Here is a 15,301-nt window from a genome sequence, read left to right on the forward strand (position 1 = left end):
CAAAGGGCTAAATTCTTCCAAGTGTCAAGCTCTAAATAACTGGTCAAATGGTCATATTAAAGAAGACTGATAAATATTAAAAGCCTTTTCTTCAAAATTGTTTTGGTGTTAAGAAAATCAAGGAGGCTTCTGTTTTAAGGCTTAATTTTTAAGGAGAAGCTTTTTTAAAGAATAGGCTATAATCTGGATACTAGGTGATGGAGTAACTCATATCAAGTAACAATGGTGAAAGAGTCTTAATATTTCAGGAATTTGAAGTCGTATTGTCTAGATATTGATTCCAGACTTGTAGGTAAGTCACTTTCAGTTGGTAAAATGCATGTCTTTTGTAAAACGCCTATAACAATAATAGCACCTACTTCTTAGGGTCATTATGGAGATAAAATGAGATGGTGTATATTTGGAACCTGGCACAAGGTAAACAATAAATATTAGCTTTATTTCAATTTAAGAACATCTCTGCCTAAATTTCCCCATTGTATTGCCGTTGAATGGTCAAGTTAGAGTTGAATAACCATCAGATGATTTGTTAACTAATTTGATTGACACCGAATATAGAGGGAGTCTTCACTCGTGTGTATGTGTGTTGTGGTTTGGTTTGGGGGTCCATCCTCTTGCTGCTTTCTGTGCAGCTGGGATTTCATCGCTACCTTGCCACAGGCAGTGAAGTGATGATTTTCAACAGGGTGAGTTTCATCATGCAGCTCCAGTCTCTCCCTTTTAGGAGATTTTCCCCTCTGTCCTCTTCAATTAAGGGATGACCTGACATCATGGATAGCTTACAACTCTGGAAACCAGGAGACTTCGGATATATATATGTTTTCAGGTCTGTTCCCAAATTCCTTATTTCCAAAAAGGTGGGGCTGGGCTAGTATCAGAATGTTTTATCTAGAGGAGACCCTATAGATCATCTTATTGAAAGGTGTCTAAGTTTTTTGAGTAGTCAGCCATGTAATTAGAAATCTGTATTTTATTCATGTACCCATTCATGTATGTGTATCTCCTGAGATTTCTAGCAAAAACTAGAAGGTTTTCCTAATAACCAAGCACTGATCAAATGTAAGAGAGGTAGAGCCTAAGAACTTATTTGCTGCTATGATCGTGTATCTGAAGGCTGAAAGGTGTCATGACATCAGGGTTGAATTGTTCAGTAATTATAATTGCAGTTCAGTAGAAATTATAGAAATTAAATCAATAGAGTATTATATTGTGAAGAAAGACTGAAAAAAGAAAAACAGCTATGTAGATAGCTTCCATGGTTTGACTAAGGTTTGAATCATATCTAATTCCCCTTAGCCAAGCATAGACCCTCTTGACTCACCACTGTAGTCATGTCGTAAACATGCCAATATAGCTTATACACGTGGATTTCTGATCACGTGGCCCACTGTTGGCAAATCTTGGATTTCTTGGCACTCGGTGATTTTCCAGGACTAGCAGCCTATAAATGCTAAGTCACAGGTTATCCCAGTCTTTTCTCCTTGATCCACTTTAAAAATAAAGAAAAATATAAATAATTCCCCTCTTTACTGCGAATTTGACTGTTCAATCTTAAGTATATTTTCCTTTGACCATTAAGAGCAAGTAAAACATTCTATTAAAAACACACAAAATACAGAATGTACAGGATATATTAATATAACATAAGAAGGCACTTTATATTTAGGTTGGGAAAAAGGAATGTATTTTTTTATTTTTTGAGGCTAGTAATTGGGGCTAAGCCAAAAATGTGTGAAGTCTCAATGATTTGTAAATGCTGACTTGGAATATATTGAATTCTTTTCATTTTCCGCTAGCTTATAAGGGTTAGGATTATATTACTCCCCTACCAAAAAAAAAGAAAAAAAAAAGCTACAAGTTTCTCTATTGGATGGAACTGAAATTTCTCAGCCTGTCATTCAAAACCCTTCACAACCCAGCTCCAAACATGTTTTCAATTTCATCTCCTTTTATTCCCTTCTATGCACCCTCCCCTCTAGCCCCCCAGTGGTTCACATTACTCCCCTAGGAACCCTACATTTTCATACCTCTGCCTCTTTGCTCAGGCTGCTCCCTTTGCCTAGGATGCCTTCTCTTATACCCAGTCTACCTGACAAACTCTTATTCATTTTTTAAGATCCAACTTGGATGAAATGAAATGTAGCATGTCTTCATTAATCTCTTTGCATTCTTTCTCCAGGCAGAAAGTATCTCGCTCACCTGTGCTCCCATATCTAGCACACACTGTGCTGGCTATTGTTCAGTTCTCCCACCACTGCTACCCTCTCTGGAGCAAAGACTGTGTTTTCATTTTGGCATCTGACACACAGTGGACACTCAGTAAAGCCTTGTCAAAGTGACTAGAAATTCCTGTGGCAAGAAGCAGGGAAATATCCTGATTCACATAAAATATATGTCATTTTTTCATTCATTATATATTATTTGTAAAATATAGACAAATGAGGAACTGAAATTCAGCCATAACCCTACTCTCTCAGAGGGAGGCATTGTTAACAGTTTAGTATACATATTTCCAGCTAAAGAATACTTTTGAAAGGAGATCTGGTTTTTAAAATTAGAAAATTACCTACATAGCCTAATAGATGTCCTAATTTCTGACTTTGCTGTTTCTTTGTTAGCTCACAGAAAGAATAATCATCCTTTTTGTGGTGATCACCAGTCAAGAGGAAGTCCAAGAGAAATATGTGGTGTGTGTTTTATTCATCTTTTGGAATCTATTGGATATGGTCAGGTAAGAAGGCAAAATAATCTCTTAAAACAAGGCTAAATTGCTTTCTGCAGTGAAACCAGTACTAGCAGTAACCAGAGGTTACTTGGTACGAGAGAGGAAAACATATCCCCTTTTCAAATTATTTTATCTTGATATGGAAATGTATTTTTAGTGTTCTCCATAATGGGCATATCAAAGATAATGAAAACCTACCGGGGTATTACAAGAGTAAATCAGCACATTCAGGTTTCTGCAGAAGGCTTGGCGTAAAACCAACTTGGAATAACCCTCAGCTGTTTCCTAACAAAGGCATTCCTCACAATCGCTTTAGTATGGTTGCTTTAATAAGCAAAGCAGGTCTTTTATTATATCACCAGAATTTACAGTTAGTTTCTGTGCATTCAAGAATCTTTTAAATACAGGGCCTCTCAGGAAGAAAATGCACTCTCACATTCATTTACAATTCCAGTGGGTTCAAATGACTAACTTAAGTCCTTTTACTGCTAATTCTAAAACTTTGCAGTGAGATGTGCCTAGTCTTACCTCTACAAGTGGTGGTGTCAAACAGTCCCCTTTGCTCAGTGAGTGCTTATGCCTCACTCTGGGGAGGTGTCCTAACTGCTAGGTCAGCTTTCCCAAATAAGAACCGTCCCTCCTACTTGAGAGATCTGGATTTGAATAGGTAACAGAAGAGCCCTAGTTTGTTTTTTAGCCAAGGGTATGTAAATTTTTTTATTACATTGTCAATAACTTAACTGAATTAAAATATGTTTAAATAATAAATTGAGTCCTAGAGTGAATTAGAATGAAATCTTTTGTTGAAGTAAAATGAATTTAATTATGTATATAAATTAGTAATTTTTCATTTTTGAATTGATAGTTTAGTGGACTTGGGGCAAACTTCATGGACTTTTGTAGCCCATAACTTCTATTCATGAGACAATGGAACATCATTTGGGATTGAAGCTTTCTAGTATGTTACTCTTGGCTATACTTACTCTTTCAGTGTCAGAGAAGCTCAATAAATACATTGGAGAACAAAACAACATTTGCGCTGAAAGAAGTAGCATGCTGTCATAGGAAGATTTTTGGACATAGAGGTAGAAGATCTCTCTAGATGAAACCCACCTCCACTACTTACTTGCTAAGTGATGTTGGGCAAATCACTTAACCTTTCTTATTTTAATAACAGCTTTATTGAGATATAATTTATATACCATAAAATTCACCCTTTTAAAATACAAAATTTGTCAGTTTTAGTATGTCCAAAGAGATGTGCAATCGTCACTACTATCCTAGAACATTTTGATCACCCATAAAAGAAACCTTATACCCAATAGCAGTCACTCCCCCTGCCCTCTTTCCCTCAGCCCCTGAAAACCACGCTGTCTCTATGGATTGCCTATCCTGGAAATTTCATATAAATGGAGACATCCCATATGTGGCCTTTTGTGACAGGCTTCTTTTACTTAGCATAATGTTTTCAAGGTTCCTCTGTGTTGTGGCATGTGCAGTACTTCATTCCTTTTTGGGCTGAGTAAAATTCTATTGCATTGATTTACCACTTTCTGTGTATCCACTTATCAGTTGATGGACATTTGGCTGGTTTCTACTGTTTGGCCATGAGGAATATTGCCATGAACATCCATATACTAGCTTTTGTGTGCACATGTTTTCATTTCCCTTATACCTAGAGTGAAATTCCAAGGCACCTAACTTTTAGAAACTTTTTTTCCTCTGTAAAATGGGGGTAAACTTATCATCCCACCCTACCCTAGCATTATTTTTCCTAAGTAATGAGCAAGAGACTTCCTCAGCCTGAAAAAAGCATCTATGAAAAATCCATACTATCATGACAGTTAATGATGAAAGACTGATGCCTTCCTCCTAATATCCAGGAACAAGACAAGGGCATCCACACTTGCCACTTATATTCATCATTGTACTGGAAGTTCTATCCATGGCAATACGGCAGAACAGAAAACAAACAAAATGGTATAAAAGGCATCTATCCAGGCTGGAAAGCAACAAGTAAAACTATCTCTATTGGCAGATGACATCTTATACATAAAAAAATTATCAATATGTAAAAATGAATTATTTTTTATATATTTGCAATTAACTACCATAAAATGAAATCAAGAATACAATTCTGTTTACAGTAGCATAAAAAGAATAAAGTGCTTAGGAATAAACTTGACAAAAGATGCACAGAATTTATACATTGTTGAAAAAGCATTGTTGAAAAAAATTAAAGATCTAAATAAATGAAAGGACATCCCACATGACTTGAAGACTTAATATTGTTCAGATGGCAATATTCCCCAAATTGATCTGTAGATTCAGTGCAATCCCTATTAGAACCCAGATAACTTCATTGCAGAAATTGAGAAACTGACCCTAAAACTCATATTTAAACTCCAGGAACTCAGAATAGCCAAAACACTCTTAGAAGAATGTAGTTGAAGGACTCACTCTTTCCCATTTCAAAACTTACTACAAAGCAATAATTAAGTGTGGTACTGTGTAAGGATAAATCATGGAATAAAATTGATAAAGATAAACTCTCACACATTTTTGGTCAATTAATTTTTGACAACAATGCCAAGACCATTCAGTGGGGAAAGAATAGTCTTTTTCAACAAACGGTGCTGGGACAACTGGATATACACACACAAAAAAAATGAAGTTATCACTCACATATAAGTGGAAAACGAAACTCTTTGAAAAAAAATAGTAAATCTTGATGACTGGATTTGGCTGTGGATTATAAGGTACACAACAAAAGAAAAAAAGATAAATTGGACTTCATCAAAAGTGGCTTTTCTTTTTTTTTTTTGAGATGGAGTCTTGCTCTCTCACTCCGGCTGGAGTCCAGTGGTGTGATCTCAGCTCACCACAACCTCCGCCTCCTGGATTCAAGTGATGCCCCTGTCTCAGCTTCCTGAGTAGCTGGGATTACAGGCACCCGCCATCACGCCCGGCTAATTTTTGTATTTTTAGTATAGATGGGGTTTTGCCACGTTGGCCAGGCTGGTCTTGAACCCCTGACCTCAGGCCATCTGCCCAGCTTGGCCTCCCAAAGTGCTGGGATTACAGGAGTGAGTGAGCCACCACGGCTGGCCAAAAGTGGCTTTTAAACATAAAAACATGCTTACCCACTCTTCTAATATGAGGGGAAAAAGATGAGATACCATTTTTCACTTTGAATGGTAAAGATCAAAAAGCTTGATTATATGCTATGTTCAGTGAGGTCCTCCATTGCTGGTATATATTCTATATAGTAAATATGCACATAGATATGCAAATGCAAAAACATTTTTGAAAGAATACCTAAGAAACTGACATTGGCTATTGTCTCTGAGGGGTGGAATTCAAGTCCTGGATTGAGAGAGATTTACTCTTCCCCATTCATGTTTTCAAGGTTTTTTGGGTGGTTTTGCCACATGTATTTATTGTCTGTCTATATCAGTAGTTCTCAAAGTGTGGTCCCTATACCAGTGGCATCAGCATCACCTGGAACTTGTTAATACAAAGTCTGGGGTGTACCACAGTTCCATTGGATCAGAAACTTTGGAGTAGCGCCCAGCAATTTGTGTTTTAACATGCCATCTAGGTGATTCTGATATATGCTCAAGCCTAAAAACCAGTGTCCTATTCAAAGAAATAAAACACAATGTAGACTCCTTAATCTGTTACATCACAGTGGTAGGCTTAAAGCTCCCTACTATACCCAAATCAGCTCCCAAGGCCAGTTCTTTAATTGATCACATAGATAGTACAACTGCAGAAGCAGAAGGATGCCAAATAAAGATTTGGAAGTCACATTTTATTTTTAAATGAATTCCTGAGATATTTACAAGTATGTCTGTCATTTAAAAACCTAGCTGCTTGCTGCAAAAAATGAGCTTGGCTTTTTAGTGAAACTGAAGTCACTAATCAAGGAAATTTGTAACTGTTATTTTTCTGAGGAGGGAGTAAGAGTTACTTGCTCTGTTTAGCTTTATAATTATTCATGATCCACCACTTGAGACAAGCCAGATTGACATGGTCCCTTTCCCCCATTTTAAAAAAAATCTCTTCCTTAAATTATAGGAAATAAAATATAGAATTTGTACACTTTCCAGTTGTATCTCTGTATTTAATTACACAGTAGTTTCTCCCATTTCCCAGATATTAGCAGAAAATGATGTTTATGAGCTTCTCATCTCCTTTCAGGTACACTTATAGCATGTTATCAGTCATAGGAATATCCTATGCCGTCTTGACATGGCTCAGTCAAACACTATGGATGCCAATTTATCCTTTGTGTGTTCTTGCTGAAGGTAAGAAAAGAGTGACTAGCTGTATTGCTTACGGACAAAAGTCATCTAGTTATAATGGTTCACTAAATTTTTTGATGATTAAATTACTATTTTTGCAAATGCTTAGCTCACTCAATGTATCCTTACTGGCATATTTCCCTTCATGCAAAGAGGCAAAGTTGAAGAGGGAAGCAGCTCTGCACAGTAGACAAAATACTGGACAAAAAGCAATGGCATCTGAGTCCTTCCCTTCATTAACTCACTGTGTGAGTTTTGGGTAACTCATTTAACCTCTCAGAGTCTGCTTATTCACCAAAAAGAGGTTAACATTTAGAGATTCTGTGATTTTTCACTTTTAATGCACAGAAATTCAATTCCCTCTGGTGAGTCTTTCCCACTTGCCATTTACCATGTATCCTACCCTCTCTCGGCAACTAGTTAACTCTACCTTGAGATTAATCATCATTTTCTGAGGGAGGCATACCCTGACTTCCTCAACTGAGTTCCCCTGGGTACAGTATCATGAATCTTTTTATAGTAGGGGCCCCCAACCCAGGCCATGATCCCAGTCTGTGGCCCGTTAAGAACCAGGCCGCATAGCAGGAGGTGAGCAGTAGGCTAGCAGGTGAAGCTTCATCTGTATTTATGGCCACTCACCATTGCCCACATTATCGCCTGAGCTCTACCTCCTGTCAGATCAGTGGAGGCATCAGATTCTTATTGGAGCACAAACCCTATTGTGAACTGTGCATGTGAGGGATCTAGGTTGTGTGCTCCTTATGAGAATCTAATGCCTGATGATCTTTCACTGTCTCCCATCACCCCCAGATGAGACCATCTAGTTGCAGGAAAATAAGCTCAGGGCTCCCACTGATTCTGCATTATGGTGAGTTGTATAATTATTTTGTGATTACAGTGTAATAATAATACAAATAAAGTACAAAATAAATGTCGTGCGCTTGAACCATCCTGAAACCATCCTTCTTCCTCCAGTCTGTGGAAAAATTGTCTCCCACAAAACCAGTACCTGGAGCCAAAAAGGTTGGGGACTGCTGTCTTATAGGGCTTATATCAGCATAATTACACATTTGTATGATTCTTTGATTAATGTCCATTTCCTTGACTAGACTCTAAGCTCTAGGGGGTGTACCAGGATGTCTGTGTCTGTTTCTTTGCTTCCTTCCTTTCTCTTATGCACCAGTATACATGCTCAATAAACACAGAATGAATTATTGCGTATGAGTAGGCTAATTATATAGCCTAAATATAGACCTAAAACTTAAGATCAAATCATTCAGATCATCAGTTAGCAGAGTTTGAGGATATTTGGAGAATATATGCTTTCTTCTGCAATGGATTTGGTAGACTGGTAAGGAGCATTCTGTAAGACATGATTAAAGTTTTCAAAATTGAAGACATAAGAAAGCATGTTAAGGTAACTAAGGGAAAACATAAGGACATAGTGTTTAACATAAAATGATGACATTGACAATAATCAAAGTATATAAAAGCCAGTTATAAAACAAAAACACGTATTTTCTATCTACTGATGAGCAGATAAAAAGAGCTTAAGTTACTGTAAATCATGTTAGAATTTCTAAATTTGTTTGATTCAAAAGGAAGAATTATTAATTTTGGAATAGACTATGCCAAGTGGATCTAAAGAATAATTGTCTTGAAAACAATAAGAACCTGATTGTCCATTCTTTAAGAATCAAGTAACCTCTCATTGAAATATCAAAAACATTATCTTTGTTAAATCATAGTACTGTAGAGAATACAGAAAGGAAATGGGGAGCTGTTGGTCAAAGGGTACAGAGTTTGTTAGGAGGAATACATTTTTGAGATCTAATGCACAGCAGGGTGACTGTACTTAATAATGTATATTTCAAAATAGCTAAGAGTAAATTTCAAATCTCACCACAAAAAGTAAGTGAGGTGGTAGATATGTTAATTAGCTTGATTTAATCCTTCCACGTTGTACACATATATCAAAATATCACATTGTGCTTCATATCTGTATACAATTATGATTTGCCAATTAAAAATCAAATTTAAAAGAATATATAAAGGAATAAGGTAGAAATATGACTAATCCCTTCCTAGGAATAAGGGTGGATAAATGTATAGGAAACTTTTGCATTCTTGTTATTCCATAATTCTAATCCTTGTCCTTTCTAGGAAAGCCATGTTCTTATATGGTTGCCATACAACCCTTATTCTTTTATTAACTTCATAAACTTATTGTTGCAATTACAAAATAAGGTATATGCAGAAAATAGTGTAGAGATACATATGACAAAAATGTCAATAATGCCCTGGATGGTGGAATACAGATAATTATAATGTTATCTTTCTATGTTTCTGTATATGTTAGATGTCCCAAAGTATAAAACTGTGCAGTTAAATAAACCTACTAAACTTTTGATAACTTTAATAATTTTTAATAACTATAATTTCCCATCTGACAGATATAAGACAAAAATAAAGCTTATTTAAATAACAAAATCAACTAATTATACTGATAAAATGCTAGAGACATAGGTGCGGCCTGTGTTAACCTTAAACTGCATATTTGGTATCAGTGGCAGATCCTGCACTGATGCTGTTCATACCTCTGCTTGGCTCTAACAGTTGTGAACTCTTGCCTTTTCTTCATCTTTCTCTTTTTAAAAACTTTTTATGTAGGGATAATTTTGACCCATAAGAAATTGCAAAAATAGTGCACCATTCCTATGTACACTTCACCCAGCTTACCCTAATGATAACATCTTACATCATGTTAGCATATTAACATTTCATTGCATGAAATGTTACCAAAAATATCTATACATGGGATACAATGTTACTGAACTTTAATCTTTTTTTACCTGATACCAGCCACCTCCCTCAAAATAATTTAGGCCAGCATTTCTCATAGAGTTCTTCAAAATACTTATTAAGTACTACTGGTGGTTAAGGAGGAAGAAGGAGATATTCTAAGGCCAGTTACTTTGAGGAAAGGTTAGGTGGTATTTTTTTATTGCAGAATTTCTCACAATGTTAATGTGTTCTACTACGTTAATATGTGTTGTGAAACTCTAAGAGGAAAATATATGCACCATTTTCCAAGTTCATCTCTCTATCACCCCTATTTGTGGCTAGGTGGACAAATGTATTTTGAGATAACATTTTAAGAAACATTGTAAATTCTTCTTTTGTAGGCACGATAAGGTATACCATGGACAAACATTCAACAAGTCATACTGCTGTTAAGCACCTTGCCAACTTAATCATTTCACAGATTTCTATATTAAACTAGGTTTAGCAAAAAGATTCAGCAACTGTTACAAAACTGTCATTATCAAATTCAAAATATCCTACAACTATGAAGACATATATACACATCCCTGTAACAACTTAAGGAGGAAAACCTTTATGATGCCTTTCTTTTTTAACAGCATTTGCCATCTATCAATCGCTGCCTTATTTTGAATCATTTGGCACTTATTCCACCAAGCTGCCCTTTGACTTATCCATCTATTTCCCATATGTGCTGAAAATATATCTCATGATGCTCTTTATAGGTAAGTGGCTTTTTTGGTCTTGTTTTTGCATTTTTCCTGTACTTTTTGATTAGTGCTTGCCGTCTACCTTAATATACAGGTTGGTAAACATGGGAGAGACCAAAGAGGAAGCCTGACATCATGAACTAGATCTTGCTAGTAAAGCCCCTAGAGGTTATAATGCTTTTTGCAGGGCATCATGGGATCATATATTTCACTTTCACTGTACAAATAAGAACAATTTTACTATCAGAAAATATAGCTGCATTATGTATGAGATATAGAAGTTTTGACCATGTGCACAGGTATCTACAAATAAAACCTAGATGTCAAACTAAGAAGAATTGGCTATTTCTGATTTTTCCATTTATATCCATTTCGTTTCTTGTTTGTTTGGCTTTTCAAGCTAGCACTTCCTGTCAGGCAAATGGGAGTCAGTGTTACAGACTCAAGAAAAATGTATGGAACAAAAACTTACCCTTGAATAAATTTGATCATTAAACCTAATCATTTTCCAGGAAATTGGGGAAAAACTTTCACTATTAAATTTTTGTTTTCCCAGCTCTAACCTTCACAAATCTCCAAAATAATGATTATCTCTAGAAGGTAACAGATATCAAACATATGAACAACATATAGAGAGAAAAGACAAAAATGTGAACTTTTAGAGGGAGGTGGAGAGAGCTATGCTAAAGAAAGGAAGACAATTCCTTGCATTAAAAAAAGTAGGATGGAAGAGTTTGATTTACCTCTCTTTCTGCATAAAATCTGGACACTTCTTTAAACATTCCTTCTCACATCTCCCTTGCCAAGCGTCTTCTCCCTGGATTCGGGCAGCACTCTGACTGTATTTTAAAATCATTGTTCCTTCCAGAGAAATAGTTAACCTTACTTACTTTTGCAACTTCTTTCTCCACATTAGGTATGTATTTTACCTACAGTCATCTATACTCAGAAAGAAGAGACATCCTCGGAATCTTTCCCATTAAAAAAAAGAAAATGTGAAGTACAGCATTCCAGTGTGACATGAGAAAAGACAGGCTGTGGATTCAGCTGCAGTAAATACAACACAGGAAGTATTCTGGTGGAAAAATACCTTGTATTTGATAAAAATCCATTACATGAAATAACTGCACATACCCCCCAAAACTCTAGACATAACAGGCTATGTTTTTCACACATTGTATTTTTAAGACATATATATTCTCCATACCCTGCTTCACCAAAATTCCTGCTTCATTTGGATTTTATACAAGTTACAGTTACATTGTATGAAGTCTGATTATTTTCCTGTAAGTTTAATGAGAAATAGGAGATTAACTGCAAGAGATTCAATTAAATTAAGAAACCAAACTTGATAACCTAAATTACATGTATTCTTTTTCACTTCCAAGTTCTCAAATAGATCTGTAGGAGAAGAGGGATGGAAAATATATTCCACAGTTGCCTAGAATAACATATTTCATAGACAGATGTCTGTCTTCAGATCTAATAATACTTACCCTAAACATTAGATATGTTTAGAAAATTAAATATCTTTCCAAGCCCTATGTCTTAGCTCAGGTTGCTATAATAGAACACCATAAACTGAATGGCTTAAACAACAGCAAATGCTTCTCACAGTTCTGGAGGCTGGGAATTCCACTCAGGATCAAGGCATCAGCTAATGCAGTTTCTGGTGAGGGCCCTCTTCCCAGTTTGCAGATAGATGTCCTTCTGTGTCCTCACATGAGAGAGAGATCAACTCTCTTGTGTCTCTTATAATGGCACTAATCCCATTCATGAGGGCTCTACCCTCATGATCTAATTACCTCCCAATGGCCCCACCTCCAAATACCATCATATTGGAGGTTAGGGCTTAACACATGAATTTGGGGGGAACACAAAGATTCACTCCATAGCATTCTGTACCTGGCCCTACAAAATTCATGTCCTCCTCACATGCAAAATACATACATTCCATCTCAACAGCCTCAAAAGTCTTAACTCATTCCTGCATCAACTCTAAAGTCCAAAGTCTTATCTAAATCAGATGTGGGTGAGATTCAAGGTACAATTCATCCCGAGGCAAAATTCCCTTCCAGCTTTGAACTTGTGAAATGAAACAAGTTTTGTGCTTCCAAAATACAATGGTGGGACACGCAAAGGGTGGACATTCCTATTCCCAAAGCAAGAAACAGGAAAAAAGGAAGGTGTAATGGGTCCCCAGCAAGTCCAAAACCTAGCAAGGCAAACACCATGAGATCTTCAGGCTTAGGAATAATCCTCTTTGGCCTGATACTCTGGCTTCAGGACCCAATGAGGCAGAGGTATTGCCCCCAGGACTATGTTGGAGGAGGATGACCCCCGTATCACCAGGCGGAAGCTGTCAGGCCTGTTGAAACCAAGGCAATGACTGCCCCTTTTGAAACTGAGAAGGTACCACTGATGTTCTCTGAATCATCGTTCCAGGTCAGTTTCTCGTTTTCTTGAAGAGTAGTGTACATTCACAGCTGAATAGCTCTATGGTCCCAAATTCAAGAAGTCCAACAGTCTTCCCTCATTCTGTCCCATCTCCATTCCTTTCAATACAAACTGGCAGTGTTCCTGCTGGGGTGGCTGATTAGGTCTGTGGTTCACACCCACACAAATCTAATTGGATGACTGGTCTGCTACACCCTTAGTGTTCTCTACCAAACATGTTTTCTTATCTTTTTGTAATGCAGACAGACTGATAATTTCCCACATCTTTTAAGTTCTGGTTCCGTTTTTGTTAAGAATTCTGTCTTCATTTTTTGTCACATTTTACTTTAAGCAGTCAAGATAAACCAAGGCACTCCTTCAACACTGGTTGGAGATCTCTTCAGTTCAGTATCTAATTTCATGGCTCACAATTTTACTTTCCACAAAACACTAGAACATGAACACAATCATCCAAGTTCTTTGGCGTATTATAACAAAGATCACCTTTCTTCCAGTTTCCCATAACAGGTTCCTCATTTTCATTTGAGACTTCATCAGAATGGCCTTTATTGTCCATATGTCTACCAACATTCTCTTCATGGTGATTTATGAGTTCTCTATGAAGATGGAAGCTTTCTCTCCCACCCTCTTCTCTTTGAGCCCTCACCAAAATCACCTCTATCAATCCCTTCATGGCAATATTGGCTTTTTCTAGCAAAAAAACTAGTACCTCAAAACTCTTCCAGTACTCTTCCAGGTACTTTAGTACCTCAAAACTCTTCCAGCTTCTATCTGTTACCTAACGTCAAAGCTGCTTCCACATCTTTATATATTGGTTATAGCATCACCATACTTCTTGGTACTAACTGCTATCTTAGTCAGCTTGGCTGCTATAACAAAATACCATAAACTGGGTGGCTTAGACAACAAATATATTTCTCACAGTTCTGGAGGCAGGGAAGTCCAAGATAAAGGTGCTAGACAATTAAGTTCCTGATGAGGATCCAAGGTGCTAGACAATTAAGTTCCTGATGAGGTTCCAAGGTGCTAGCTCATTCTTCTTCATGGTTTGCAGATGGATGTCTTCTTGCTATATGCTCACATGGTAGAGGGAGAAACCATCTCTCCCTTATTTCTTATTGTAAAGGTACTAATCCCATTTATGAAGGTTCCAGCTTCAAATGCCATCATACTGGAGATTAGATTTTCAACATGTGAATTTAATGGGGGACACCAGCATTCAGTCCCTAGTGCTCTGATAGAGTATTCATTAATGTCATGTATTTGTTAACATCTTGCAAGTTATTTGGGCTTTGATGCCTTAGAAGAAGACCCTGGCCAGGCATGGTGGCTCATACCTGTAATCCTAGCACTATGAGAGGCTGAGGTGGGCAGATCAGTTGAGGTCAGGAGTTCAAGACCAGCCTGGCCAACATGGTGAAACCCCATTTCTACTAAAAATACAAAAATTAGCCAGGTATGGTGGCACATGCCTGTAATCCCAGCTACACGGGAGGCCGGGGACATGAGAATCGCTTGAGCCCGGGAGGTGGAGGTTGCAGTGAGTGGAGATTGAGCCACTGCACTCCAGCCTGGGTGACAGACTGAGACTCTATCTCAAAAGAGAAGACCCTAATGAAAATAGTAAACCTTTAGCAAATACACAAATGATGTTCCATTCTGTATTCTTTTTAATTTTAAAAATAATGACACACACATACAGGAAGATAAAAATATACTGAGTACTTTTTAAAAAGGAAAATTCATGTTTTGGATTATTACTGAATTGTTGCTAGTTACTGTAATGTAAGTCATATGTCCTTACATAGTTTTGAAAAATGCTTTATTTCAAAATCTAAAAAAAGTGTGAATAACTGATAGTTATTGCTGTATCATTGATGTATCATTCAATTTTTGGTAAAGAATTATAAAGATCTTACCTAGAAACTATGTAAAAAGGTATTAAATATATTGTGATGTAAGAATAGGATAATAAAAATGTAATTTTAAAAATGGGTAACTTATTTCCACTAAAGAAAACATTTCGAAAGAAACAATTGAGTATTAGGCTACTTGAAATCTTTATAAATATATTTGGATTTTAAAAAATTATCCTTTTAAAAAGCTACATTTTTTTTCTGCTTTTATAGTTATCTTCTAAATTTCAGAAAAATTATGAAAAGCTTTAGTGTGCAAGGAGAACATAAACCCTTTGCAAATTTTAGGTGAGTTAATCACTCCAAATAAAGATGGCTCCTTACACTGCCGAAGTACATGTATAATCAGTCACTAAAACAAAG

General features: G+C 36.6%; 1 protein-coding gene across 3 annotated transcripts in view; it reads left to right on the forward strand.

Moving 5' to 3' along the window:
* Positions 1 to 15,014, forward strand: part of HACD4 (3-hydroxyacyl-CoA dehydratase 4) — a 28,030-nt gene extending 13,016 nt beyond the window's left edge. The window contains exons 4-9 of one of the 3 annotated variants that reach the window (XM_054519810.2): positions 2,619 to 2,731; positions 6,929 to 7,035; positions 7,186 to 7,280; positions 7,843 to 7,900; positions 10,455 to 10,580; positions 11,482 to 15,014. In XM_054519810.2, the coding sequence (XP_054375785.1) occupies positions 2,619 to 2,731; positions 6,929 to 7,035; positions 7,186 to 7,280; positions 7,843 to 7,900; positions 10,455 to 10,580; positions 11,482 to 11,564 (582 nt within the window). In that variant the 3' untranslated portion in view covers positions 11,565 to 15,014. The remainder of the gene's footprint in view (positions 1 to 2,618; positions 2,732 to 6,928; positions 7,036 to 7,185; positions 7,281 to 7,842; positions 7,901 to 10,454; positions 10,581 to 11,481) is intronic. The other 2 variants (XR_008509613.2, XM_063714189.1) reach the window with 2 other exon arrangements.
* Positions 15,015 to 15,301: the final 287 nt, after the last annotated feature.

Source organism: Pongo abelii, chromosome 13, assembly GCF_028885655.2.
Source record: "Pongo abelii isolate AG06213 chromosome 13, NHGRI_mPonAbe1-v2.0_pri, whole genome shotgun sequence".
NCBI classification, from domain to species: Eukaryota; Metazoa; Chordata; class Mammalia; order Primates; family Hominidae; genus Pongo; species Pongo abelii.